At 43.4% G+C, this 26558-nt stretch overlaps 1 protein-coding gene across 2 annotated transcripts in view; it reads left to right on the top strand.

Moving 5' to 3' along the window:
- The window catches only part of LAMA3 (laminin subunit alpha 3), a 190227-nt gene that overhangs the window by 25307 nt on the left and 138362 nt on the right, over window positions 1-26558 (top strand). Inside the window, exons 3-6 of one of the 2 annotated variants that reach the window (XM_073331377.1) lie at window positions 16660-16777; window positions 17616-17734; window positions 20478-20648; window positions 24281-24378. The exons of the other annotated variant lie outside the window; for it this stretch is intronic. Of the exons in view, the coding sequence (XP_073187478.1) occupies window positions 16660-16777; window positions 17616-17734; window positions 20478-20648; window positions 24281-24378 (506 nt within the window). The remainder of the gene's footprint in view (window positions 1-16659; window positions 16778-17615; window positions 17735-20477; window positions 20649-24280; window positions 24379-26558) is intronic. 2 annotated transcript variants of the gene reach the window in all.

Genomic DNA, 26558 nt, shown 5'->3' with positions numbered 1-26558 from the left:
ATTTCCAGCACAAATCCAGGTTTTCTCACCCTCCGCCCCTCCCCCCCCCCACAAACTCACTCTCCTGCTGGTAATAGCCCATCCAAAGTGACCACTCTCTTTAAAATGTGTATGATAATCAAGGTGGGCCATTTCCAGCACAAATATAGGTTTTCTCACCCCTCCCACCCCCCACCCCCCCCTTTTTTTTTTTCAAAAAAACACACACACAAAAACTCACTCTCCTGCTGGTAATAGCTTATCCAAAATGACCACTCTCCCTACAATGTGCATGATAATCAAGGTGGGCCATTTCCAGCACAAATCCAGGTTTTCTCACCCCCGTGTATGGGGGTGGGGGGGGTAAGAAAACCTGGATTTGTGCTGGAAATGGCTCACCTTGATTTTCATACACATTGTGAGGAGAGTGGTCACTTTGGATAAGCTATTACCAGCAGGAGAGTGAGTTTGTGTGTGTGGTTTTTGGAGGGGGTTGGGAGGGTGAGAAAACCTGTATTTGTGCTGGAAATGGCCCACCTTGATTATCATACACATTTTAAAGAGAGTGGTCACTTTGGATGGGCTATTACCAGCAGGAGAGTGAGTTTGTGTGTGTGTGTGGGGGGGGGCGGAGGGTGAGAAAACCTGTATTTGTGCTGGAAATGGCTCACCTTGATTTTCATACACATTGTGAGGAGAGTGGTCACTTCGGATAAGCTATTACCAGCAGGAGAGTGAGTTTGTGTGTGTGGTTTTTGGAGGTGGGTGGGAGGGTGAGAAAACCTGTATTTGTGCTGGAAATGGCCCACCTTGATTATCATACACATTTTAAAGAGAGTGGTCACTTTGGATGGGCTATTACCAGCAGGAGAGTGAGTTTGTGTGGGGGGGGGGCGGGGGGGGGAAGGGGGGCGGAGGGTGAGAAAACCTGGATTTGTGCTGGAAATGGCCCAACTTGATGATCACTTTAGATAAGCTATTACCAGCAGGAGAGTGGGGTGGGAGGAGGTATTGTTTCATGGTCTCTGTGTATATAATGTCTTCTGCAGTTTCCACAGTATGCATCCGATGAAGTGAGCTGTAGCTCACGAAAGCTCATGCTCAAATAAATTGGTTAGTCTCTAAGGTGCCACAAGTACTCCTTTTCTTTTTGCGAATACAGACTAACACGGCTGTTACTCTGAAATCTGACTATCTAAAGATACTATCTGATAATGAACGGTCCATTTATTACTTCATAAGGATAGAATCCCCGAAGAGACTTAGACATTGCAACGTTGAGTGTTATAAGCACCTAGCTTTTAGGTGCCTAGAAAGTCAAAGGAACAGCATAGTGATCCACAAAGCTGACTTAGGCACCTAGGCTCCCCCTACAATGAATGGGGATAGATAGGCAGCTAAGAACATGGTCCACAAAAGCTACCATACTAGATGGCTCCCTGCCTATGCTAGCCCATGAGAGACAAAGGTATCATAGAATCATTGAATATCAGGGTTGGAAGGGACCTCAGTAGGTCATGTAGTCCAACTCCCGGCTCAAAAGCAGGACCCATCCCCAATTAAATCATCCCAGCCAGGGCTTTGTCAAGCCTGACCTTAAAAACTTCTAAGGAAGGAGATTCCACCACCTCCCTAGGCAACGCATTCCAGTGTTTCACCACCATCCTAGTGAAAAAGTTTTTCCTAATATCCAACCTAAACCTCCCCCACTGCAACTTGAGACCATTACTCCTTGTCCTGTCCTCTTCCACCACTGAGAATAGTCTAGAACCATTCTCTCTGGAACCACCTCTCAGGTAGTTGAAAGCAGCTATCAAATCCCCCCTCATTCTTCTCTTCTGCAGACTAAACAATCCCAGTTCCCTCAGCCTCTCCTCATAAGTCATGTGTTCCAGACCCCTAATCATTTTTGTTGCCCTTCGCTGGACTCTTTCCAATTTATCCACATCGTTCTTGTAGTGTGGGGCCCAAAACTGGACACAGTACTGCAGATGAGGCCTCACCAATGTCGAATAGAGGGGGACAATCACGTCCCTCGATCTGCTCGCTGTGCCCCTACTTATACATCCTAAAATGTCATTGGCCTTCTTGGCAACAAGGGCACACTGCTGACTCATATCCAGCTTCTCGTCCACTGTCACCCCTAGGTCCTTTTCCGCAGAACTGCTGCCTAGCCATTCGGTCCCTAGTCTGTAGCGGTGCATTGGGTTCTTCCGTCCTAAGTGCAGGACCCTGCACTTATCCTTATTGAACCTCATCAGATTTCTTTTGGCCCAATCCTCCAGTTTGTCTAGGTCCCTCTGTATCCTATCCCTGCCCTCCAGCGTATCTACCACTCCTCCCAGTTTAGTATCATCCGCAAATTTGCTGAGAGTGCAATCCACACCATCCTCCAGATCATTTATGAAGATATTGAACAAAACCGGCCCCAGGACCGACCCCTGGGGCACTCCACTTGACACCGGCTGCCAACTAGACATGGAGCCATTGATCACTACTCGTTGAGCCCGACAATCTAGCCAACTTTCTACCCACCTTATAGTGCATTCATCCAGCCTATACTTCTTTAACTTGCTGACAAGAATACTGTGGGAGACCGTGTCAAAAGCTTTGCTAAAGTCAAGATACAATACATCCACTGCTTTTCCTTCATCCACAGAACCAGTAATCTCATCATAGAAGGCGATTAGATTAGTCAGGCATGACCTTCCCTTGGTGAATCCATGCTGACTGTTCCTGATCACTTTCCTCTCATGTAAGTGCTTCAGGATTGATTCTTTGAGGACCTGCTCCATGATTTTTCCAGGGACTGAAGTGAGGCTGACTGGCCTGTAGTTCCCAGGATGCTCCTTCTTCCCTTTTTTAAAGATTGGCACTACATTAGCCTTTTTCCAGTCATCCGGGACTTCCCCCGTTCGCCATGAATTTTCAAAGATAATGGCCAATGGCTCTGCAATCACAGCCGCCAATTCCTTTAGCACTCTCGGATGCAACTCGTCCGGCCCCATGGACTTGTGCACATCCAGCTTTTCTAAATAGTCCCTAACCACCTCTTTCTCCACAGAGGGCTGGCCATCTCTTCCCCATGTTGTGATGCCCAGCGCAGCAGTCTGGGAGCTGACCTTGTTCGTGAAGACAGAGGCAAAAAAAGCATTGAGTACATTAGCTTTTTCCACATCCTCTGTCACTAGGTTGCCTCCCTCATTTATTAAGGGGCCCACACTTTCCTTGGCTTTCTTCTTGTTGCCAACATACCTGAAGAAACCCTGCTTGTTACTCTTAATATCTCTCGCTAGCTGCAGCTCCAGGTTCGATTTGGCCCTCCTAATTTCATTCCTACATGCCCGAGCAATATTTTTATACTCTTTCCTGGTCATATGTCTAACCTTCCACTTCTTGTAAGCTTGTTTTTTATGCTTAAGATCCGCTAGGATTTCACCGTTAAGCCAAGCTAGTCGCCTGCCATATTTACTATTCTTTCGACACATCGGGATGGTTTGTCCCTGTAACCTCAACAGGGATTCCTTGAAATACAGCCAGCTCTCCTGGACTCCTTTCCCCTTCATGTTAGTCCCCCAGGGGATCCTACCCATCCGTTCCCTGAGGGAGTCGAAGTCTGCTTTCCTGAAGTCCAGGGTCCGTATCCTGCTGCTTACCTTTCTTCCCTGTGTCAGGATCCTGAACTCAACCAACTCATGGTCACTGCCTCCCAGATTCCCATCCACTTTTGCTTCCCCTACTAATTCTTCTCGGTTTGTGAGCAGCAGGTCAAGAAAAGCTCCCCCCCTAGTTGGCTCCTCTAGCACTTGCACCAGGAAATTGTCCCCTACGCTTTCCAAAAGCTTCCTGGATTGTATATGCACCGCTGTATTGCTCTCCCAGCAGATATCAGGAAAATTAAAGTCACCCATGAGAACCAGGGCATGCGATCTAGTAGCTTCCGCGAGCTGCCGGAAGAAAGCCTCATCTACCTCATCCCCCTGGTCCGGTGGTCTATAGCAGACTCCCACCACTACATCACTCCTGTTACTCACACTTCTAAACTTAATCCAGAGACACTCAGGTTTTTCTGCAGTTTCGTACCGGAGCTCTGAGCAGTCATACTGCTCCCTTACATACAGTGCTGCTCCCCCACCTTTTGTGCCCTGCCTGTCCTTCCTGAACAGTTTATAACCATCCATGACAGTACTCCAGTCATGTGAGTTATCCCACCAAGTCTCTGTTATTCCAATGACGTCATAATTCCTTGACATCAGCAGGACCTCCAGTTCTCCCTGCTTGTTTCCAAGGCTTTGTGCATTCGTATATAAGCACTTGAGATAAGTCCTGCTCCTTTCTCAGAGATAGGCGCCTAGCTCTGCTAATGATCCATGAACAGAAACCCCTCTCCTGGCTTAGGTGCCTACATAATTTCTTTTGGACATGAGTTAGGCACCTGTCCTGCTCCACGCAAAATGGCTGGTGATGGTGTCACCCACCTTATAACTCTTAGCCAAGTTGTTAGAACGCTTACCCGGGAGTGGGAGATCCAGGATGGGGAGAAAGGATTGGAAATGAAGTCTCCCACCTGTCAGACTAAATGTTGAACTATGGGATATTGTGCTGTGGAGCTCCTTCAGTCTCTCCTTTTGAAGCTGTTCCACCAGATAAATAAATGAAGAGTGATTGAGCCAAAGAGAGAGAGAGAGATCCTGTAGTTCAGTGGGTAGGGCACCCAGCTGGAGAGCGGGAGACCCTGGGTCAGATGCCTCTGCTCCAATCCTTCTTTCATTATTTATTTATCCACAGTGCAACAGCTTCAACAGATAAGACTGATGGAGACCCATATCAGAATAGCTCAGTGGTCAGAGCACTCTCCTGAGAGGTGGAAGGCCCCACTTCCAATCCTTTCTCCCGCTCTGTGCGGGAGGGGAGAATTGAAACTGGGGTCTCCGACATCCCAGATGAATACTCTTACCACTACATAGGCACCAACTCTGTGGGTGTTCCAGCCCTAAGCACCCACTAAAAACATTAGTGGGTGCTTAGCACCCACTGGCAACCAGCTCCTTCCCTCCTCCCCAGCACCTCCTATCCACCAGCGGCCCCACCACTCAACTCCTCCCCCTCCCTCCCAGCACCTCTCACCCACCACAATCAGCTGTTCTGCGGAGTGCAGGAGGCACTGGGGGGGAGGGGTAGGAGTGGGGCCGGGGCGTGCTTGGGGGAGGGGGCAGAACTGGGTGGGAAGAGACAGGGTGTAGTGGGGGTGGGGGCTTGGGAGAAGGGGTGGAGTAGGGGTGGGCCTGGGGTGGACTGAGGACAGGAAGTGGTGGGGCAGAGTGGGAAGAGGTGGGGTGGGGGCTTGGGAGAAGGGGTCAGTGTGGACAGGGCCTGGGGTGGAACTGGGAATTGAGCACCCCTGGGACCCAGAGGAAGCCAGCTCCTGTGAACCACTGGGCTAAAAGTTATAAGGTGGGTGGTGGCACCAGCTCCTCTGGCTGGATTTTGAATGGAGTCCAGTCTGGACAGTGCCTTCTAAGCATGTCCAGCTGATAAGCTCCGTGGGCAAGTTAGGTGGTTGAACGCCTGTCTTCCTTCGCCTGGTTTGTGAATCACTCCTAGGCCTAGATGAGAGATAGGCACCCAGATGCTTAAAGCGAGGCAGCAGTGCACATGCCCAGAGGCAGAAACTCAGTCACCCAGGGAACTTTTATTTTGAAAAACTTAAGTGTCAAGTGAGTTTAGGCGCTTACAGGGTTCAGTGGGAATTTTGTGCATCTCAGTGTGGGACTTAGGCATCTAAATATGGGTTTAGGCATCCAAGTGACTTCATGGATTCCACACTAAGACTATAAACATCAGATGCTGCACTGAATTACCAGTTATAAATCAATGTAAATATACCCTCTCTTACACAAATACTATCTTTGAAGGTGGAGCTGGTTTTATTTTTTCTAAAAGCAATAAGACTTTAATTATAAAATCTCATTAACTGTTCTAATATTTCATTACTGTTCGTTTTCTCATGGTTGCATAAATCTGTCTGCTGGCACTTGCATTAAATATGTATGTTGGCAGATATGAGATTGTTCTCATGTAAAATATACAGAAAGACATTTTTGAATACATGCATCATGACGATCACACACTTCTTGAAATCTTGTTCTCCCTCTGCTTTCATGTCCTTGCCCTCTTCTGTTCTCCGAGTCCTCCTAACTATTAGGTGGCTCCTCCAGCATCCTTTCTAGAAGGACTTCCTTTACTTTGACTCTCTGTATGGGTCGTACTGAGCCCTGTCATTCATCCCTTCCTGTTCTCCATCGGATCTCATTCACCCACATGGCTTTAATTACCATGACTCATAGCTGTACCTCTAGTCTCCGCTCCTGCTTTCTGTCCAGTCCTACATCTCAACATGTCTCACTGACATCTCCTCCTGAATATCTCACTGTCATCTTAAAATTAACAGGGTCAAAATGGAACCCCTGATTTTTCCTGCCAAACCTCCTCCTCCCCCCGCTTTCTGTCAGTGTTGACAATGCTGCCATTCTCCCTGTCCCTCCAGATTTGAGCCCTCATAAAAGGATTTGTTTTATCTCCTGCCTGTGGGCTCAGTCCCACAAATCCTTACTCATATGAATAGCTTTGCTGTTCTGTGAACAAATAGTCAATATGTAAGAATTATTATGTACATTGAGTTTGGTCTCAGTCCAGTTTCCAATGGAAAAGTGACTATATGAAAAAATTACATAGTTATAACAGTCACTAAATGGCACAATTGTCAACTGTCTCAACAGAAAGACCAAGGGTTGAATGGGCCTGGATATTGAACTACCCTTTCACCTCTGGAAGTGTTTCTTCCGGAACATGGAGAAGGCTCATTGGCCAAGACGTATGGGGAACCTTACACTACTGGTGGGATACCATTCCTGTTCAGTGAACAAAGGATTGGAATCTCTAGTACTGTCAGTGAGGCACATTTTACAAACACTGAATGCAAACAATGAAATAAAAAAAGACATTATTGTGCTGTAGTTCTTTGCAGGAGTAAGGAGCTGTTATTTACAATCACTGACTTCATTATCTACACCATTACCTGAAAGGGGCTTTAAACCCAAAGCAATTTGTGTGGCAGCTGCTTCTACTTGTGGATCTCTGTATTGGTCTAGCATCAGTGGCTAGTATTAAAATGACATGAACGTTGAAAGCATATTAAGTCTTGTAAATGTAAACACAAGTGGGTACTTGAATTTTAATGGGAAGAATGATCTCTTCTTGTGGTTTTGGCAGATGGAACTTGGGTTTTAGAATTCATCATTTCTGGGTAAGCAAATGTGGTAAGAAACCTGGTTCAGCTTGCCTGGGGTTGGCTTTTTTGTACTGTAGTTTCAGATGCAAAATTTGTGGCTTGGGATTTAGCAAATACTAATTTCCAGCAATGGTAGTTACTCCTTTGGATAACTGTGGTGGCTCTTAGGTCTTGCTGAGATGTTAACAAAGAATGATGGAAATAATCTTGATTCCATCCCTGAAGAAACCAGAAGTTTAATTTATATCAATATCACAGGATTTGGCAACAGTAACCAAAATGCATGGGATCATAAATTGACTAATTTAAAATAATTGCTCATTTTAGGGTCTGATCTTAGACTGATTCCTGGGTGGTGCTGGAGGCCCTAATTCAGCAAAGCACTTACGCACACGCTTACAGGCAATCATGTGCCTAACACCCATTCAAATCAATGAGAGTAGGATGTGCTTGGTACTTAATATGTACTTAAATGCTTTGCTGAATTAGGGCTTCAATTCTTGTTGGTTATTGAGGGCACTCAGCACCTCCCAAAAGGTGCTCATCATTTTTCAGGATTGGGCCCTTATCTGGGTAGGTTACTGTATGTGTAGAAAATCTTCATACTTTCTTCCCTCTCTCACATTCTATAGGTAACAAATAAAATTAGATCATGTGTCTGCTGGTAAGGAGTTTCTACTACTCTCTGTAGTCAGTATTTGTAGGATTGGGCCATTATTTTGTATGAGCAGGGTAGGTATCCTGTTGTCTTTTTGCATAATGTACAATGCTAAGCACAATAGTCATCACTCAACAAATAATAACAAATCGCTGAAAAGATTACAAGAACAAATGCAGTTAGATTGACAAATTAGCCAGGTTTAGGTCCTCAATAGTACATAGTATATTTTTCTTCTCAATTACATTGTATGAATTGTATATATTATGTTACATAAATCTAAGCACACTGTTGGAGTCTCATCTTGATAGCTGGAAAATAGACATCTAACACCAGCATTCGTGATTGAAATTAGTTTTATTCCTGCTATTATGCAGATTGCATACTAGGCTCCCACAGTTTTTATTCCTATTGAAAGATAAATTAGTGTTTAAAACCAGGTTTAAAAGAAACTAGTTTCTGAACTAAGTTAAAAGAAAACACTTGTTAAACTTTTCTTTGTACACAGGCAAAATGCTCATTTGGTTTATACCACATTTTTGTTACATAATAGTTTGTTTTCAGCAACAAGTGAACAAAACATTTGGTTTAGTTTTCTATTAAGGGAGAAAGGGCAAGGAGATGTATGCGACACATTTAAAGTATAAGATACTGAAGCAACGTATGGTCAATAAGGCCCCAGTTGTGTATACCCGCACATACTTAACGCTGTGAACTTGAGAAGTCCCATTAATGTCATTAGGACTGTACACATGTGTAGAGTTAAGCGCGTATACAAGGGTTTTTGCTGAATTGGAATCTAAGCTTGTTTTGCACCTGACTTTATATTATGAGTGGCTGACAGCGCCACCGGTAACGGAGAGTAGCAGGTATCCCACTCACATTAAGTGCTGAGCTTCCAGACAGAGCAATGCAACTTTGTGAGTAACCTATGGGACTGAAAGAGCAAATGACTAGTTTGGTGCCTCAGTAAGCAGTTTATGCATGTTGTCACCTGATTTACACATGCAGCTGCAGTAATTGCACATAAAAACGCACCATTGTGCATGCACTTCAGGCCTTCCTTTCTGCCAATGTGTTTCAATGTGCAAGTGGATCTTGAGAGCCTCTGCTGAAGTTTCAAAGAAAAAAAAGATGAAGTCAGAAGATGGCCCCACCTCAGAGCCCGCACTCGCAGCTGGAGCCGGCACCCCTTCTCGCATCTCAATCCCCTGCCCCAGCCTCATGAAAATGAGCGAGTGAGCAAGGGTTGGGGAGAGTGAGGAATGGAGGGAGGGGGGATGGAGTGAGCAGGGGGCAGGGCCTCAGAGAAGGGGCAAGGCCTCGGAGAAGGGGCAGGGCATGGGGTGGGGCAAGGGTGTTTTGGTTTTCTGCAAATAGAAACTTGGCAACCCTACTTGATACCCCTTTCTTACCTTCTCCCATTCTGGGTCTATTACCATGGGAACCCCGTGCATAGAACTCATTCTCAAAGTCCTAGTCTTGCCACTACTGATCTTTGGAACGTGAAGATTTTGAATGATTAAAGCCTTTTCCATATATTTTATTTAGACTTTATCAGTAATAAAATAATATAATAATTAATAATAATAATTATCAACTTCATGAAAAAACTCGTACAGATACAGAGAGACATCATCTTCCTTTCCAAATGCAAACAGATGGACCTCATACCAAAAGGACTGAAGGTAAAAAATCCATTACAATTTACATACCACACAGACTATGCTGTAAGCTTGTGCCACACACTCTCAAAGAAACTGCGGAACTACCTGATCAACATCCTTTACAGCAAACAGGGAAAGATTAAGAATGAGCTCTCCAAACTGGATACTCTCATAAAAAAACAACCTTCCACACATACTTCCTCATGGCTGGGCTTTACAAAAACCAGACAAGCCATTTACAACACACACTTTGCTTCTCTACAAAAGAAAAAGGACAGTAAACTATCTAAACTACTACATACCACAAGGGGCCACAACAGTGGTTCCCTTAACCCACCCAGCAATATTGTTAATCTATCCAGCTATATTCTTAGTCCAGCAGAAGAATCTGTCCTATCTCGGGGCCTCTCCTTCTGCCCCTCCACCCCCATGAACATGATACAGTTCTGTGGTGACCTAGAAACCTATTTTCGACATCTCGACTCAAGGAATATTTCCAATACACCTCTGAACAACATACTAACTCACAGAGACCTTTCTACCAACACTACAGAAAGAAGGATTCTGGGTGGACTCCTCCTGAAGGTCGAAACAACAGATTGGACTTCTACATAGAGTGCTTCCGCCAACGTGCATGGGCTGAAATTGTGGAAAAGCAGTGTCACTTGCCCCATAACCTCAGCTGTGAAGAACACAATGCTATCCACAGCCTCAGAAACAACTCTGACATCATAATAAAAAAGGCTGACAAAGGAGGTGCTGTCGTCATCATGAATAGGTCAGAATATGAACAAGAGGCTGCTAGGCAGCTCTCCAACACCACATTCTACAAGCCATTACCCTCTGATCCCACTGCGGGTTACCAAAAGAAACTACCATCTGCTCAAGAAACTCCCTGAAAAAGCACAAGAACAAATCCGCACAGACACACCCCTAGAACTCCGACCAGGGGTATTCTATCTGCTACCTAAAATCCATAAACCTGGAAATCCTGGACGCCCCATCATCTCAGGCATTGGCACCTGACAGCAGGATTGTCTGGCTATGTAGACTCCCTCCTCAGGCCCTACGCTGCCAGCACTCCCAGCTATCTTCGAGACACCACTGACTTCCTGAGGAAACTACAATTCATCGGTGATGTTCCTGAAAACACCATCCTAGCCAGTATGGATGTAGAAGCCCTCTACACAAACATTCCACATAAAGATGGACTACAAGCCGTCAGGAACAGTATCCCCGATAATGTCACGGCAAACCTGGTGGCTGAACTTTGTGTCTTTGTCCTCACCCATAACTATTTCACATTTGGGGACAATGTATACCTTCAAATCAGCGAAACTGCTATGGGTACCCGCATGGCCCCACAGTATGCCAACATTTTTATGGCTGACGAAGAACAACACTTCCTCAGCTCTCGTCCCCTAATGCCCCTACTCTACTTGCGCTACATTGATGACATCTTCATCATCTGGATCCATGGAAAAGAAGCCCTTGAGGAATTCCACCATGATTTCAACAATTTCCATCCCACCATCAACCTCAGCCTGGACCAGTCCACACAAGAGATCCAATTCCTGGACATTATGGTGCTAATAAGCGATGGTCACATGAACACCACCCTATACCAGAAACCTACTGACCGCTATGCTTACCTACATGCCTCCAGCTTCATCCAGACCACACCACACGATCCATTCTCTACAGCCAAGCTCTACGATACAACAGCATTTGCTCCAACCCCTCAGACAGAGACAAACACCTACAAGATCTCTATCAAGCGTTCTTACAACTACAAAACCCACCTGCTGAAGTGAAGAAACAGATTGACAGAGCCAGAAGAGTACCCAGAAGTTACCTACTACAGGACAGGCCCAACAAAGAAAATAAGAGAATGCCACTAGCCATCACCTTCAGCCCCCAACTAAAACCTCTCCAACGCATCATCAAGGATCTACAACCTATCCTGAAGGACGACCCATCACTCTCACAGATCTTGGGAGACAGGCCAGTCCTTGCTTACAGACAGCCCCCCCAACCTGAAGCAAATACTCACCAGCAACTACACATCACACAACAAAAACACTAACCCAGGAACCTATCCTTGCAACAAACCTGTTGCCAACTGTGTCCACATATCTATTCAGGGGACACCATCATAGGGCCTAATCACATCAGCCACACTATCAGAGGTTCGTTCACCTGCACATCTACCAATGTGATATATGCCATTATGTACCAGCAATGCCCTCTGCCATGTACATTGGCCAAACTGGACAGTCTCTACGTAAAAGAATAAATGGACACAAATAAGATGTCAAGAATTATAACATTCAAAAACCAGTCGGAGAACACTTCAATCTCTTTGGTCACTCGATTGCAGACCTAAAAGTTGCAATTCTTCAACAAAAAAAACTTCAAAAACAGACTCCAACGAGAGACTGCTGAATTGGAATTAATTTGCAAACTGGACACAATTAAATTAGGCTTGAATAAAGACTGGGAGTGGATTGTGTCATTACACAAAGTTAAACTATTTCCTCATGTTTATTCCCTGCCCACTCCCCACTGTTCCTCACACATTCTTGTCAACTGCTGGAAATGGCCCACCTTGATTATCACTACAAAAGGTTTTTTTTCTCTCCTGCTGGTAATAGCTCACCTTACCTGATCACTCTCGTTACCGTGTGTATGGTAACACCCATTGTTTCATGTTCTCTGTGTATATAAAATCTCCCCATTGTATTTTCTACTACATGCATCCGATGAAGTGAGCTGTAGCTCACGAAAGCTTATGCTCCAATAAATTTGTTAATCTCTAAGGTGCCACAAGTACTCCTTTTCTTTTTGCGAATAATAATCCTTTGCATTTATCCAGTGGCTTGAATCATACAGATTTTTAATCGATTCCCCAACTTTTCATTTAAATCCCTCCCTAGAAACTCATTTCTATAGGATTTGCCTATATTCAGATATGAATTAGAACCTCCAGATGGGTTCTTGCCACTACTGATCATATCACTGTAATCCTTGTCCTCCCATATTGATATGGACACATTGCCTGTCTTAAATTGAGAGAAGCTCAAACTATTTGTCAGTAACCTCACACATTCACTACTCAATAAACATGCATCCTCTTTTCAAGCGTACTTTTCTGTAGCAGATAGCTTATGGGTATCAGAAATGATTTTAGCTGGCTCGTTTGACCACTTTAATGCAACTTTTTGTGTGTGTAGTTTCAGAACAAACCACTAGACATGGAAGTTATAGGTAGCATTTTAATGTGGAATTTTCCAAGTAGTAGATCTTGAAAGATTAGAAGTTCATTCAATCTACGGTGATCTTAAATTATCTCTCTTTGGCAGCATGTCTTAATAGATATAGAGAAATTATACAGTGGCATGTTTTCACCTGCTATGTATTTGGATTTTGTGCAGACGTTCTGTTACTTCAAAGGCAGCACATAGTATCTGGAAAAGTGACATAAAATATAGAAGCTTTGAGGGGAAAAAAATCTCTTAAAATATCATTTCTATTTTAATCATGTTCTGTCTCTTGATTTATTTAACAAATTCAATAAGTTTTTTTGGATCCAATAATCTTTCGAGTTTTCTTTCTGAAGCTGAAACCGATAACTTTTGGTATGAAACTTTTTCAGTAAAAGGGTCATTGTTGATAAGATTCTGACTAGTTCAGATTGGAATTTTTTTTCTTGTAATGACAGAAATTTGTCTTACAAAGAAGCAAAAGAAATAATTTTTGGAACTTGAAGGAAAGTTGTTTACTTAAGGCAGTGGTTCTCAACTCTGGTCTATCGCTTGTTCAGGGAAAGCCCTTGGCGCACCGGGCCGGTTTGTTTACCTGCCGCGTCTGCAGGTTCGGCTGATCGCGGCTCCCATTGGCCGCGGTTCGCCGCTCCAGGCCAATGGGGGCCGCAGAAAGTGGCGTTGGCCAAGGGATGTGCTGGCCATCCTTCTAGAGTTGAGAACCACTGGTTTAAGGAAAGCTGTACTGATTAGGTATTATATCTTATGGCCTGATCCTTCTTCTGTTGAAGTCAATGGGATCAGGAACTTAGATAGTTAAATGTTTGTTAAGAATATATAATTAAATTGAACTTTCAAAATTGTTTTTAGAAATAACAGTTGCTGTTTTAGGCCTCACTTCAGCAAGGCACCGAAGCATGGATCCAGTGCTTAATTTGTAATGAAATAGGTGCCGGGGCTCAAGTAATTAGGTGCTGGAGCTATTGCAATTGTATTACTTTCATAACTGATGCAGCAAGGCCCAGGTGCTGCTGGGGCTATGAACTGCCAAACCTAGAGATGCTGTGGCTGAGTCCTGGCAAGCACTGACATAAATTAAGCACAGCATGGGTCTGTCTTAACCATGTGAATAGTCCTGTTGACATCAAGATAGACACATGCTTACATCCCATGCTGAATTCAGGCCTTAGTACAGGGGTGGGCAAACTACTGCCCACGGGCTGGATCCAGCCCCTCAGGGCTTTGGATCTGACCTGCGGGATTGCCAGCCCCGTGGTGCTGCGGGCCCTGTGGTGCTGCGGGCCCCGTGCCGCTCCCGGAAGTGGACGGCATCATGTTTCTGTGGCCCCTTGTGGGGGCGGTGGCAGGGACAGGGACAGAGGGCTCCGCGTGCTGCCCTCACCTGTGGGTTCCACACCCGAAGCCCCCATTGGCCAGGAACGGGGAACTGCTACCAATGGGAGCTTCAGGTGTGGAACCCACAGGTGAGGGCAGCACGCGGAGCCCTCTGCCCTCCCCCGCCCTAGGTGCCACAGGGACGTGGTGCCAGCCGATTCCGTGAGGGGCGCAGGGCCAGGATAAGCAGGGAGCCTGCCTTAGTGGTGCGGCGCCGCTGCCACCCCAGGTAAGCTCCAGGTAAGCGGTGCTGGGCCAGAGCCCGCACACCAAACCCCTCCTGCACCCTGCACCCCAGCTTCCTGCCCTGATCCCCCTCCTGCACCCTAAACCCCTGCCCTGAGCCCCCTGCTGCACCCTACACCGCTCCTGCACCCCAACCCCCTGCCCTGAGCCCCCTCCTGCACTCTGCACCCCTGCTCTGAGCCCCCTCCTGCACTCCATGCCCCCTCCTGCAACCCAACCTGAGCCCCCTCGTACATCCTGCACCCCTCCTCCACCCCAGCCCCTTACCCTGAGCCCCTTCCTGCATACCACACACCTTCCCACACCCCGTATTCCCTCCCACACCCCAACCCCCTGCCCCAGCCCTACATTCTTGGCCCTGCATGCAATTTCCCCACCCAAATGTGGCCCTCGGGCCAAAATGTTTGCCCACCCCGACTTAGTATTTCATTATGAATGTCACTGTTGTGTCTCAGTTACAGCTGCCATTGTATTGTTATTTTCCCAGCAGGAGGTGGAGGCTGATGGTGTAGTCTGAGGAACAGCAAACACAACTCATTGTTTGAATTTATGAGAAAAGCAAAAGGCACTTAAACGGTATAATTTGTAATGAAAAGTAATCAAACTCATCTTTACAATCATTTTATTTAACAGCAGTGTATTTTTTATTAAATTAAAAAAAGACATTACCATATGGCATCTTTTGAAAATCTCTTGCTTTTTCTTAGGGCATTCAAATGCTGAGATTCATTTTCTGTGTGTCATGCTATTGTCAAGGTAGTCGCTTCCTCTTTGTTAATTATTCTTTCAGTTGTATGTAAGATCCAATTCTCCATTGTCCTGCACCTTGTGTGGTCAGTTACACCTGTTCAAAGTGGGTACAATAAGTTACCATTTTGTATTGGTAGCATTTTACACCTGTCACCTGTTCACTCTGCACTAGTGTAGAGAGCACTTGGTCATGCACTTGTTTGCAAAGTTGGTTGCAAAACTTAATTTACATATGTGACGGTGAAGTTTTCCTTAAAGTATCTTGGAAAGATATGTACAGTCTTGACAGTAGCATTTAAATGGTGTTTTCCTTTAAAAGAGGTCTCAGGCCTTAATCTTCTGTTTGTAGTTTTTTATTGACAAATTTCATGTCCATAGTATGAAGTACTTTGTATTTTACTTTAACCTTTGAAATAAATGAAGACATCTCATATTTAGTCTGTTGTCTACTGTAAAGTCTTGATGTTTGAAGTTTCATGTCATTTGGCTTTCCCAGGAATTGCTTCATTTCCTCCAAAGTGCTTACAGTTAGGTTTCTTATTTTTTGGTAAAATCTGTTCTTGCTATAGTGTTGGGAGTACTTTTTTTTTTTTAAAGCCTTCTGTGGTCTAACACAGTACATGTGTTTATAAAGATGCAGAAGGCCCCTTGAGGTCTGGGGAGGAGACTAGGCTCTATTAGGAGCTCTTCAAACTGTCTTTGGTCTCAGAGTAAGTGGAATGTCATTCACATGACTGCTCCCTGTGTACCTTGATACACACATGGCTGTGGGAAGACTTACTTCTGCAAGTTGTAAGGTTTACCATGGCACAAATTACCCAGATGTGTCAGTGTAGTGAGAAGACTGGACAGTCCCTTCATCATCGAGTGGAGCTAGAGAGAGCTACAAAGTAAGTGTGAGATGCTGTTTTGACATTGTTTTTTAAGGATTTCATTGTGACTTTGCTTGACTGTATCATGATGATGTTGAGTGTCAGTGACCCAAGTATTGCAATGGGATAATCAGAATGGGGCACTGTGATTATTTTGTGACTCTATTCATTAATTAATTGAATCTCCAGCCTTTCACTGTTGAATTCTATTACTCTAACACATCCATGTAGTTAAGCATATACTAGACTGAGCTACTTCGATATAGAAAAGGTGGCATTTAGCATAATCACACTGCAGATTTTTCAGTGTGTTGGGCCATAGTGCCAAGTGGTATAGCTCCACTGAACTCACCAGCTGAGAATCTGCCCTGTTGTTTTTGTGGGCACTGAACTGGAAAACAATTTACTGTCTTGCTGTTCTACAAAGACAAGTTGTTAATGAATGTTAGTTCTATTTACTTGATTTTACACAACTTAACAAGCTCTGCTGTTTACTTCCAGCATTACTTGTGTTAATGTATATATATTTTGTTACCAGCTCTTCCATGTAGCTTACATCCTTATCAAGTTTGCAAATTCTCCTCGCCCAGATCTCTGGGTGTTAGAAAGATCAGTGGACTTTGGAAGAACCTATGCACCTTGGCAGTATTTTGCTTGTGAGTATTGATTCTTGCAGCCCTGCAGTTTTATAGGAGAGTTTAATTATTTGTAGAATTTAGAAACAAAAAATCAACCTAGTGGTTTCCCTGAATAAAGTATGGTAACATGAGATGCGTTTGGAAGGGGTCTGGTATAACTGTTAACTAGTTATCCTCCGTAAAGCCCTGACCTTACATTCATCAGCAAAATTAACATGACATGGTTTGAAAGTTTAGAATCTTTTTGTTTAAATTAGCCCAGAGACACACACTCAAACGGATTTTGTTGCCAGTAATTTTTCTTCCAAAGAGCCACTGCTTTATATATAGTTCTCTCTACTGAGAGAAGTCTTTGATGAGGTAAATTTTCAAAGCAAGGCATATTGATTTAATCTGACAACTTTCATTTAAACTGGTAGAGAACACATTATTAAAACCCAATATAGTACTGCAAAAATGTAAAACTGCCCTTGGGATTTTTCCTTTTATCTTGTTTTTGTCTTTTAATAGTGCCTTTCACCCCCCGCCCCAGGATTCCAGTCTTCTTTATAAACCTAAACTGGAATACATGTACAATCACCCTACAATGCAACCATTTTTGTAGTGATATGTGGAAGCTGTTTCAGTGCATTGCCAAACACTAAGAACAGTTTAGGGCAGAAAGTGAAGAAGAATGTGTTCATTTGCTTTTAATATTTTTCATTTTTCTATAGTAATATTTCTATTTTCATACAGAGATGTAATTTGATTCAGGGAGATAATCTATTAGAAAACATGAGGATAGTTCTTTATGGATTTATGTAGCACAATAATGCATGTTTCAATATGTAAAAAAATTGATTTCTTATTTTACTAGATTCTAAAGCAGACTGTTTGGAACATTTTGGAAAAAAAATTAGTGCTCGTATTAGGAGGGATGATGATGTTATTTGCACTACAGAGTATTCTCGAATTGTGCCTCTTGAAAATGGTGAGGTAAGTGCTTTTCAGAAGACTGGAAAATTTAATTTTTCACACTGGAAATAAACAGTGTTATACAGTGGTTGCTTATTAGTATGTTGTTATGAAACATTTGCTATTTCAATAAAACCTGAATTTTTAAGCCAATTTTCAAACGTAGGTGTCTATGTAAATCCATCAGGTATGTAAATCCATATTCAGGCATTTAAGAAGATGTCCTAATTTTTATACATGTGCTGAACATTCACAACTTCCAATGAGAAATGAGTGCTCAGAACTTCTGAACTTAGGCCATTTGTTTAGCTTCATGAATATAATTTAGGTGCCTTACTTTGGGCATCCAAGTATGAAAAATTTGGCTTTGTTTTCTGAGTAGTCACAATGACTGTAATGGGTCTAATTGTGTGAGAATTGTTGATGGAAGTAAAGGTTGCGGAATCAGACCTCTAAATTTCAATGAGCAGTAACTCTATTTTAAAAAAAAGAAAAATGCTGTAAATGTATAGTATAATATAAGTGTGTCTGTAAAAGCTAACACAGGTCATATTGCTTTGGCTTAGAAAGATGCTTCTTACCACTAGGAAATATGATTTATATTCCCTTTATATGAATGTTTATTAGTGGTTGCATTTATCATTCTTTCCAACATAATCTTTTATTGGAGGCCTGTGTCAGATCAAAATCCAAACTTCCTCATTATTCATGGTTGTTAGAATTGAATGTTATGTGACATGCCACTACAAAGAGAGGCTTGTGATGAAGCTTGTATCCAGATCCAAACTTCTTGAAAGTTTTGGGGATTTGGATCCAGTGTTCCAGTTTTGATTTATATTGGTCTATGAACATTTCTACAGAGTGGTCCAAAAACTTATAGAAAGATTAGCATTTTCTATTAAATTCTATGGATTTTCAGATTAATTTCTTTTAGAATCCTGTTGCATTATCCCCTGTTAAATGGTGTATGACTTTTTCTAAAGGAGTTGTGTTGTAATTGGAAACTTCAGTGATCCAATCTTATGTACTTACATGTTTCCAAGTGGCTACTATAAACTGTATCTGAAATCAGTTCAGTTATAAACAAATAAATAGCTTTTGCTCAGTTGTACACACACTCTGATTTATTAATTTAGGGTTCACTTATGATTGTTGGGATGCTGGCATCAATTTCTTTTTCATAATAAGAGCATTGAAGCATTTGTTTTGAATTATTATACAAACCTGCTCCCGCCTGGAGGGAAATTCTAAAGTAACATTGAGTACTCAGCCAAAAAAAACCAAAAAAACCCGAGGAGACCTTAGAGACTAACAAATTTATTTGGGCCTAAGCTTTTGTGGGCTAAAACCCACTTCATCGGATGCATGCAGTGGAAAATACAGTAGGAAGATATATATATATATACAGAGAACATGAAAAAATGGGTGTTGCCATATCAACTGTAATGAGACCAATCAATTAAGGTGAGCTATTATCAGCAGGAGAAAAAAAACCTTTTGTAGTGATAATCAGGATGGCCCATATCAAACCGTTGACAAGAAGGTGTGAGTAACAGTAGGGGAAAAATTAGCATGGGGAAATAGTTTTTACTTTGTGTAATGACCCATCCACTCCCAGTCTTTATTCAAGCCTAATTTAATGGTGTCCAGTTTGCAAATTAATTCCAGTTCTGCAGTTTCTCGTTGGAGTCTGTTGTTGAAGTTTTTTTGTTGGAGAATTGTGACTACTCTGAAATTGAGTGATCAGGGTGGTTGAAATGTTCTCCGACCAGTTTTTGAATGTTACAATTCTTGACTTTTGATTTGTGTCCATTTATTCTTTTGCGTAGAGATTGTCCGGTTTGGCCAATGTACATGGCAGAGGGGTATTGTTGGCACATGATGGCATATATCACATTGGTAGATGTGCAGGTGAATGAGCCTCTGATGGTGTGGCTGATGTGATTAGGTCCTATGATGGTGTCCCTTGAATAGATATGTGGACAGAGTTGGCAATGGGCTTTGTTGCAAGGATAGGTTCCTGGGTTAGTGTTTTTGTTGTGTGGTGTGTGGTTGCTGGTGAGTATTTGCTTCAGGTTGTGGGGCTGTCTGTAAGTGAGGAAAGTACTCACTTTCAAAAGTACATGAACATACTCTCAGGCACTGTAGCTATTAACTGAAATGTATTCCAGGAATTTTTGTGCCTTAACCCAAAAGTGAATGCATGTTGGTAAAAGGGCAATATCCTGAAGTTCTTACTTAGGTAAAAGTCCTATGGACATCATTGCTGTTAGTAATGTATTAGGAACTGACTTGTTTTTGTTGTTTTCTGTAAAATTACATGTATCTCTTCAGTACTCTCTGACGTAATTCATTCAAGACACATGAAGCTCTTGAAGACCAGGATATGTAACATGAGTAAATTGTGCCTGAAGTGAATGGGAATTTTTTCAATATTCAGGTTTTGCTGTGAATATTTTCATAGAACCTATGATTGCTGGAGCATCCTGCTAAATCAGAGCAGTATGGCCTGTATTAGCATTTACAGACACTTATACTATATACTTAAAGCATTTAAATTTTGTTTTAAATAGAAGAGTTACTTCTCACTGAAATTTAGAGGCCCGAGTCTGTAACCTTACTCCCTTGAATACTAGACATGGTTAGAAATGAGCAATCTGTAAAGTTTTGGATGTTTATATTATCGAACCCTATGGATGGCTCCCCACTGTTGATGTTAACTGTTTCCTATGTTTTGACAAAAAGATCTTTGCTCTTTTATTAGATTGTGGTATCCTTGGTAAATGGTCGTCCAGGAGTAAAAAACTTCACTCACTCTCCCATACTTAGGGAATTTACCAAGGCAACAAACATCCGCTTGCGTTTTCTCAGAACCAATACCCTTCTTGGACACTTGATAGCCAAAGCTCAACGGGACCCCACTGTAACCCGCAGAGTAAGTAACTTTTTTCATAAATGGATGTTCAACAGTTGCCCTTCATTCCATTACAGTGAATGGAATGGCACAAATGTCTTTAGTTTGCAAAACCACAACAAAAAATGGATATGGTCCTGATGATCCCCTCCAGCTCCACTTGCAGAGGGAAGCTAGTTGGGACAGATCAGAGTTGTGTGGTTTGTGTAGAGGGGAGTGTGGTGCTCTCAGGGCACCCAGAACTGTAAGCCATTGTGTTACCTCTCTGCATTAGCAAAAGAGCTTTGCTGGAGCTTAAACTGTGTGACAGCTCCCTGCCATGCCAATCTGTTGGCCTTGCTAGCAAACCCCTTGAGTCTCTGTCAGTCTAAATCTTGCCTTGCAGGTAATATCCAGTGAACCCCAGTTCCTGAGTTCCCCAGAGACATCTTTCTGCAGTGTCCAGTCGCTCTCAGTGGACACTCACAGAAATTAACCAAGTTCCCTGTCTTCAAAGAGAGGCAGAATATACAACAGCCTGTTAGTTCAGCTGGGGATGCATGCCTTAACTTTAATATAACAGCACTGAGATGGTTTATATTAAAAACTAAGAATAAGTTTATTAACCAAGAGAGATTTATGTGATACTAAGCAAGAGAAAAAGAGAAAGGTATGCTTTAAAACAAAAGAAAAACACTTTCTAGTGCCAGAAATTGAATTCTAGCAAACGATATCTTTGCCTAAAACAGTTTCTCAGGGATAGCTCAGTGGTTTGAGCATTGGCCTCCTAAATCTAGGGTTGTGAGTTCAATCCCTGAGGGGGCCATTTTGGGCTCTGGGGCAAAAATTGGGGATTGGTCTTGCTTTGAGCAGGGGGTTGGACTAGATGACCTCCTGAGGTCCCTTCCAACCCTGATATTCTATGATCACATGACCAGCAACTCCAGCTCTTTAGGAGGATCCACCTTTCACATAATCAGAAGGTCCTATTCCCTTTGTCCCCTAAGAGATGGATAACGAAATGTCTCATGAAAGATGGGTCACAGCCAACTTTGCTGTAAAGCGCTGCAAGGATTTTGGATGAGCAATATTCTACAAGACTTAATTAACTAGATACACTCATGTCAAATCTCTGGAATGCATGATATGATTTTATTTCATATGTAACCATTTGTTTCCAGTACTTCTGCTTGCTATTATTTGAATCTCTCTTTGTTAAATGAACTTAATTTCACTATAAACATATCTAAGTGCTGTGTGTTAGCAGAGCTGTGATCCAAGGTGAAACTGGTAAGGTGGGGTATACAGCTTCTGTGGAAGCAGCCAATCTGTGAATACTGTGACTGTCCAGTGGACCAGGGGCTGGAGGCCGAGGGAGATGCTTGGATTGAGGGTTGGGGTGTGCCAATTGCAGGCCTGTAGGCTGACAGGGAGTCCTGCAAGGTCTAGGGGGAAGTGTTTGTATTGCCCATGGCTGGGAGCTGACCCATGGCAGGCACAGACAAGGTTTCCTCACACTAAGAGAAGACGGTAGCAAAGTGAAAAGGAGGACTTGTGGCACCTTAGAGACTAACCAATTTATTAGAGCATAAGCTTTCGTGAGCTACAGCTCACTTCCTCAGATGCATATCGTGGAAACTGCAGCAGGCTTTATATATACACAGAGAATATGAAACAATACCTATTCCCACCCCACTGTCCTGCAAAGTGTGTCTCAACCCTGGGTACCCCCGGGAAGTGCCACAGCTTAGAAGTCCGCTGCCCATTCTGTGGGGAAATAAGAGAGGGGCAGACTCTTTGATGGAATAATCCATAAGAATCTCTTTTCATTGGAATTTGTAGAGTTTCTTGACCCAATGTGGTTATTTACCTATCAATTATACTGCAACAGAACCCAAAGGCTCCAGTCAGTGCCATTTGGCTAAGGACTGTACAAATACATATGGGTCTCCTCAACAAAAAAATACTTACCCATTCCAGTTGCTTGGCAGCGTACATTATGTAAGACTTAAGTGCAGCTGTAGGATTTTATTTAAGATATTACTTACAGGCTAAAATACATGCAGTACTTGTTATTCTGCTTGCCAAACACCATAACTTCAGCCTAAGGAACTCTTCCTGATGTAATCAAATAGTCAAATTTGATGGTGAGAGGACATATGGGAGGGGTAATAAGGTAATGTGTTTCATTAACTTGCTGACAGGGAGAGTGTCAAGACTTTTCATATCAGATGCCCTTGAAAACTAGCAGTAGTTCAGCATTCTAGGAGAGAGTCATTGTGTTAAACCTACTGTATAAACAAAACCAAACCAGCCCATCCCCTTCCTTCTGTACAAAGAACTGCCATACTTCCTCAATTTACGCATTGACTTCATAAGGTTGAAAATTATCTGCAGCACAAGCAATGTGGTATCTGAATTCTGACAATTTGGGCATAATACTGTTAATCCAGTGTAATGCCACAAAGTAGGAAGAAACCAGAGATTGAGTTACAAGTAATCATTATGGAGCTAACACATGATGAGATACTGCCAGAGAAAGTGTCAGGGACCATTTTTAATTTTGACCAAGACGCTGAAAGCATGGGGAGGGTGTGTGTGTGAAGAATAATAATAAACCACATTAGATGTGATTAGATGTGAATGTGTACATCCAAATAGAACTATTCCAGGAAGTAAAAATATGGCCTGGATTCTCTGGTCTACTAACGCCAATTTATTGCACCCATGTGGCAAAATGTAGCCTGCAAGCAGCCAGAGAGGGGCAATGGAGGAGTACCCCTATGCAGGGAGCTCTCTGTCAGCCATCTCCCCTCTCCTGGCGTAAGGAGAGGCAGAGAACATCTCGGGGTGAGGTGGACTAGAGGAGAGGACATAGTAGAGGATAGCTCAGCTGTGCCTGGCATAAACTAGAGCTGCCCCTTTACCGTGCACTGGGGCCAGGTAGCTGAGGATCAGGGAGCTGCAACAGGCTCCTTGCAGCCTTCCCTTGCCACTGAGCATAGTGAAGAATCTGCTCTTAAGTTTCTTAAATGTACTCAGAAGTTACTATAAATAGTGGTATTTACACTGTCAGTCCAAACGACTAAATCGTTATCTGCCACAGCCTGAATGACTGCAGGGAGTGGTGGTGAGATATGAAGCTTTTCAACTCTAGGTCACTAGTTCAAATCTAGGTCATGTCAGTCATAATTGCAAGCGAGCAGGTGGGCTCAGTTCAGTTCCTAGAGTTCCCTTGGCATGATCCTAGCTCACCATCACAACTGGCACCATTGTTGGCAGTTACACAGCAGAAAGGTCATCAACTTATTGGGAATGGAGATTGAACTATTACTTCCAGGGGCTGTGGTTCTAGAATCAGCCAGGACACTTTATAAAGACAGCATGGGGAATGGTGAAATACCACTGTCTGTGCGGTATCTATTCAGTGGGTAACACTGAGCTAGTGTGAAATGGCTTTGATTAATGAATCTGGGCCTGATCTGCAACATGGATGTCAGTAGGAGTTTGGCTGTTGACTTCAGGAAAGCTGGATCAGGCCCTTTGTGGATATGTTTGTTTAATATTCTGATAAGCAAGATTTAATGAGATAGTAATGATTTTCTGATGTTACTGTGGCCGCCATCCTACAGGCAAAGGAAAGATGTACACATAATTCTTGATTTGTTTTACAGTATTACTACAGCATAAAGGACATCAGTATTGGTGGACGATGTGTTTGCAATGGTCATGCTGAAGTCTGTAATGCAAAAAGTGCTGAAAACCTGTACCAGTAAGTAAACTGAGCAGCATGCTCATTTCACAGACTATAAACCAATGCAGAGGTATTTTCAAATTACGATTTTTAATGATAAAATAAGGATGTCTTATAGTTTTCTTTATAACATTTTTAAAGTGAGAGTGTGGTAAGGCATACATGAAGATATGCTGAGAGGTATTCTGTGTTGATTAAGTTTAACAATAAAAGAGTGTGCATTAGGTCTTTTTAAAATTAAAATGCGGCTTTGCTAGACTCAATAGTGTGTTAAACTGGTATTTCCCAAAAGGTGGGTCTCCACCTACCTGTGGATTGTGGAAAGATTCTAGATCTAAGGTCATGGGGCCCTAGGCAAATAAACATTCTCCTAGGCTGCTGTGGAGGGCAGGCCCAGGGTGTGGAGGGTAGTGGAGAGTGAGCCCACCCTGCACTTATCCTGTGGCAGCGGTTCCTGTTCCATGGGGCTGGGCCCGGTTCCATGCTCCACGTGTTGAGATTTGCTGTGTGGGATTGCAGTGCCACTCAGGTTTTGCCCGGTTGCCCCTCCATCATGACGGAGGGGTGACCAGGGCAAACCTCAGTGGCATTGTGACTTCATGCACCAAGAGAAGAGAGTTGGGCCCAGCCCCATGAGACAGGAGCCACCACTGTGTGAGGAGTGCAGGGTGGGCTCATAGAATCATAGAATATCAGGGTTGGAAGGGACCTCAGGAGGTCATCTAGTCCAACCCCCTGCTCAAAGCAGGACCAATCCCCAACTAAATCACTCACCAGTCGCCTCATCCCTTTCTTCTCCCTCTGCCCCCCGCCCTTCTCTCTGGCTCAGGATTAGTGGGGGTGGAGATTGTGCTAGGGCAGAAGGTGTATATATGTAAATGGTGGGTCACAAAAAAAAAATACAAAATGCAGTTGAACACAGGAACATAACTTCAGTTGATGGGTCACCTTAGTGAAAAGTTTGGGAACTGCTGTGTTAAACTCACCTCTTTTGGATACCGAGAACCTGGTGTGAGATCACCAATTTATTTCACATAAGCCATCGAACAGCCACATATAATACTTAGTCCTGCCATGAGGCAGGGGACCAGACTAGATGACCTCTCAAGGTCCCTTCCAGTCTTATGATTCTATAATGGGCCAGCATCTCAGTGAAATTACTCCAGCTTTACAGCAGAATAACTGAGATAAGAGTCAGACACCAGGACTTTTGGACATTATGTTGAAAGATCCCAACAAGAAAGTTAATGCACTAGATTCTATTACTAATCCCCTTGACCATCTATATGATACCTTTTCTGACTAGAATTGGTGACTATAGTAATATCAAGGAAAAAGCACAACCTTCTGTAGCAAGGGAAAAAACAATTCCATATATATATATATATATATAAATTATGTGTAGATACCACTAAGTCAGTGGTTCTCAACTCTGGTCCACCACCGCTTGTTCAGGGAAAGTCCGTGGCGCGCCAGGCTGGTTTGTTTATCTGCTGCATCCGTGGGTTCGGCCAATCGCAGCTCCCACTGGCCGCGGTTCGCCGCTCAAGGCCAATGGGGGCTGCGGGAAGGGCGGCCAGCACGTCCCTTGGCCCACGCCACTTTCTGCAGCTCCCATTGGCCTGGAGCGGCGAACCGGCCCGGTAAACAAACCGGCCCAGCCCGCCAGGGGCTTTCCCTGAACAAGCGGTGGACCAGAGTTGAGAACCACTACCTTAAGTATTCCATAAGTGCCTTCATTATTGCTACAGACTTTGAAGTAAGTGGTTACAGGACTGAGCCCTTAGATAGGCACTTTGATTAAGTCAAAATAAATTCAAAATTTTTCCTTTTGGAGGATGACTGTTAATTTTTATACTTTGGGTTATTTCTGATGATCTAATAGTCCTTAGTTTGCATTATTTTTATGAACTAGTTGATGTTACACTCTTAGATATGTGAAATGGTGCACTGTAGTCACCGCTGGGGTGGTACCCTCTTCTGGCAATTCTGGGGATTAGCTCTGCCCAATTCAGCCCCTCCTTTCTTCTCTTCCATCATTGCAGCTCTCCTCTTGTGGTATGGCTTCTTTGTGACTCAGCCCTCCAGCCAGGTCATAGTGATTTCTCCTTCTAGGGGAGTCTTTCAAAGTCTCTCTGCTCAAGGAGCATCAGGCAGTCATCACACTTGCAGCCCTGACTATGTTACTCCCACAGTGA

The sequence above is a fragment of the Lepidochelys kempii genome, chromosome 2 (genome assembly GCF_965140265.1).
Source record: "Lepidochelys kempii isolate rLepKem1 chromosome 2, rLepKem1.hap2, whole genome shotgun sequence".
Classification (NCBI taxonomy): Eukaryota; Metazoa; Chordata; order Testudines; family Cheloniidae; genus Lepidochelys; species Lepidochelys kempii.
The sequence above is the reverse complement of the archived record's forward strand: the minus strand, read 5'-3'. Positions and strand labels throughout refer to the sequence as shown.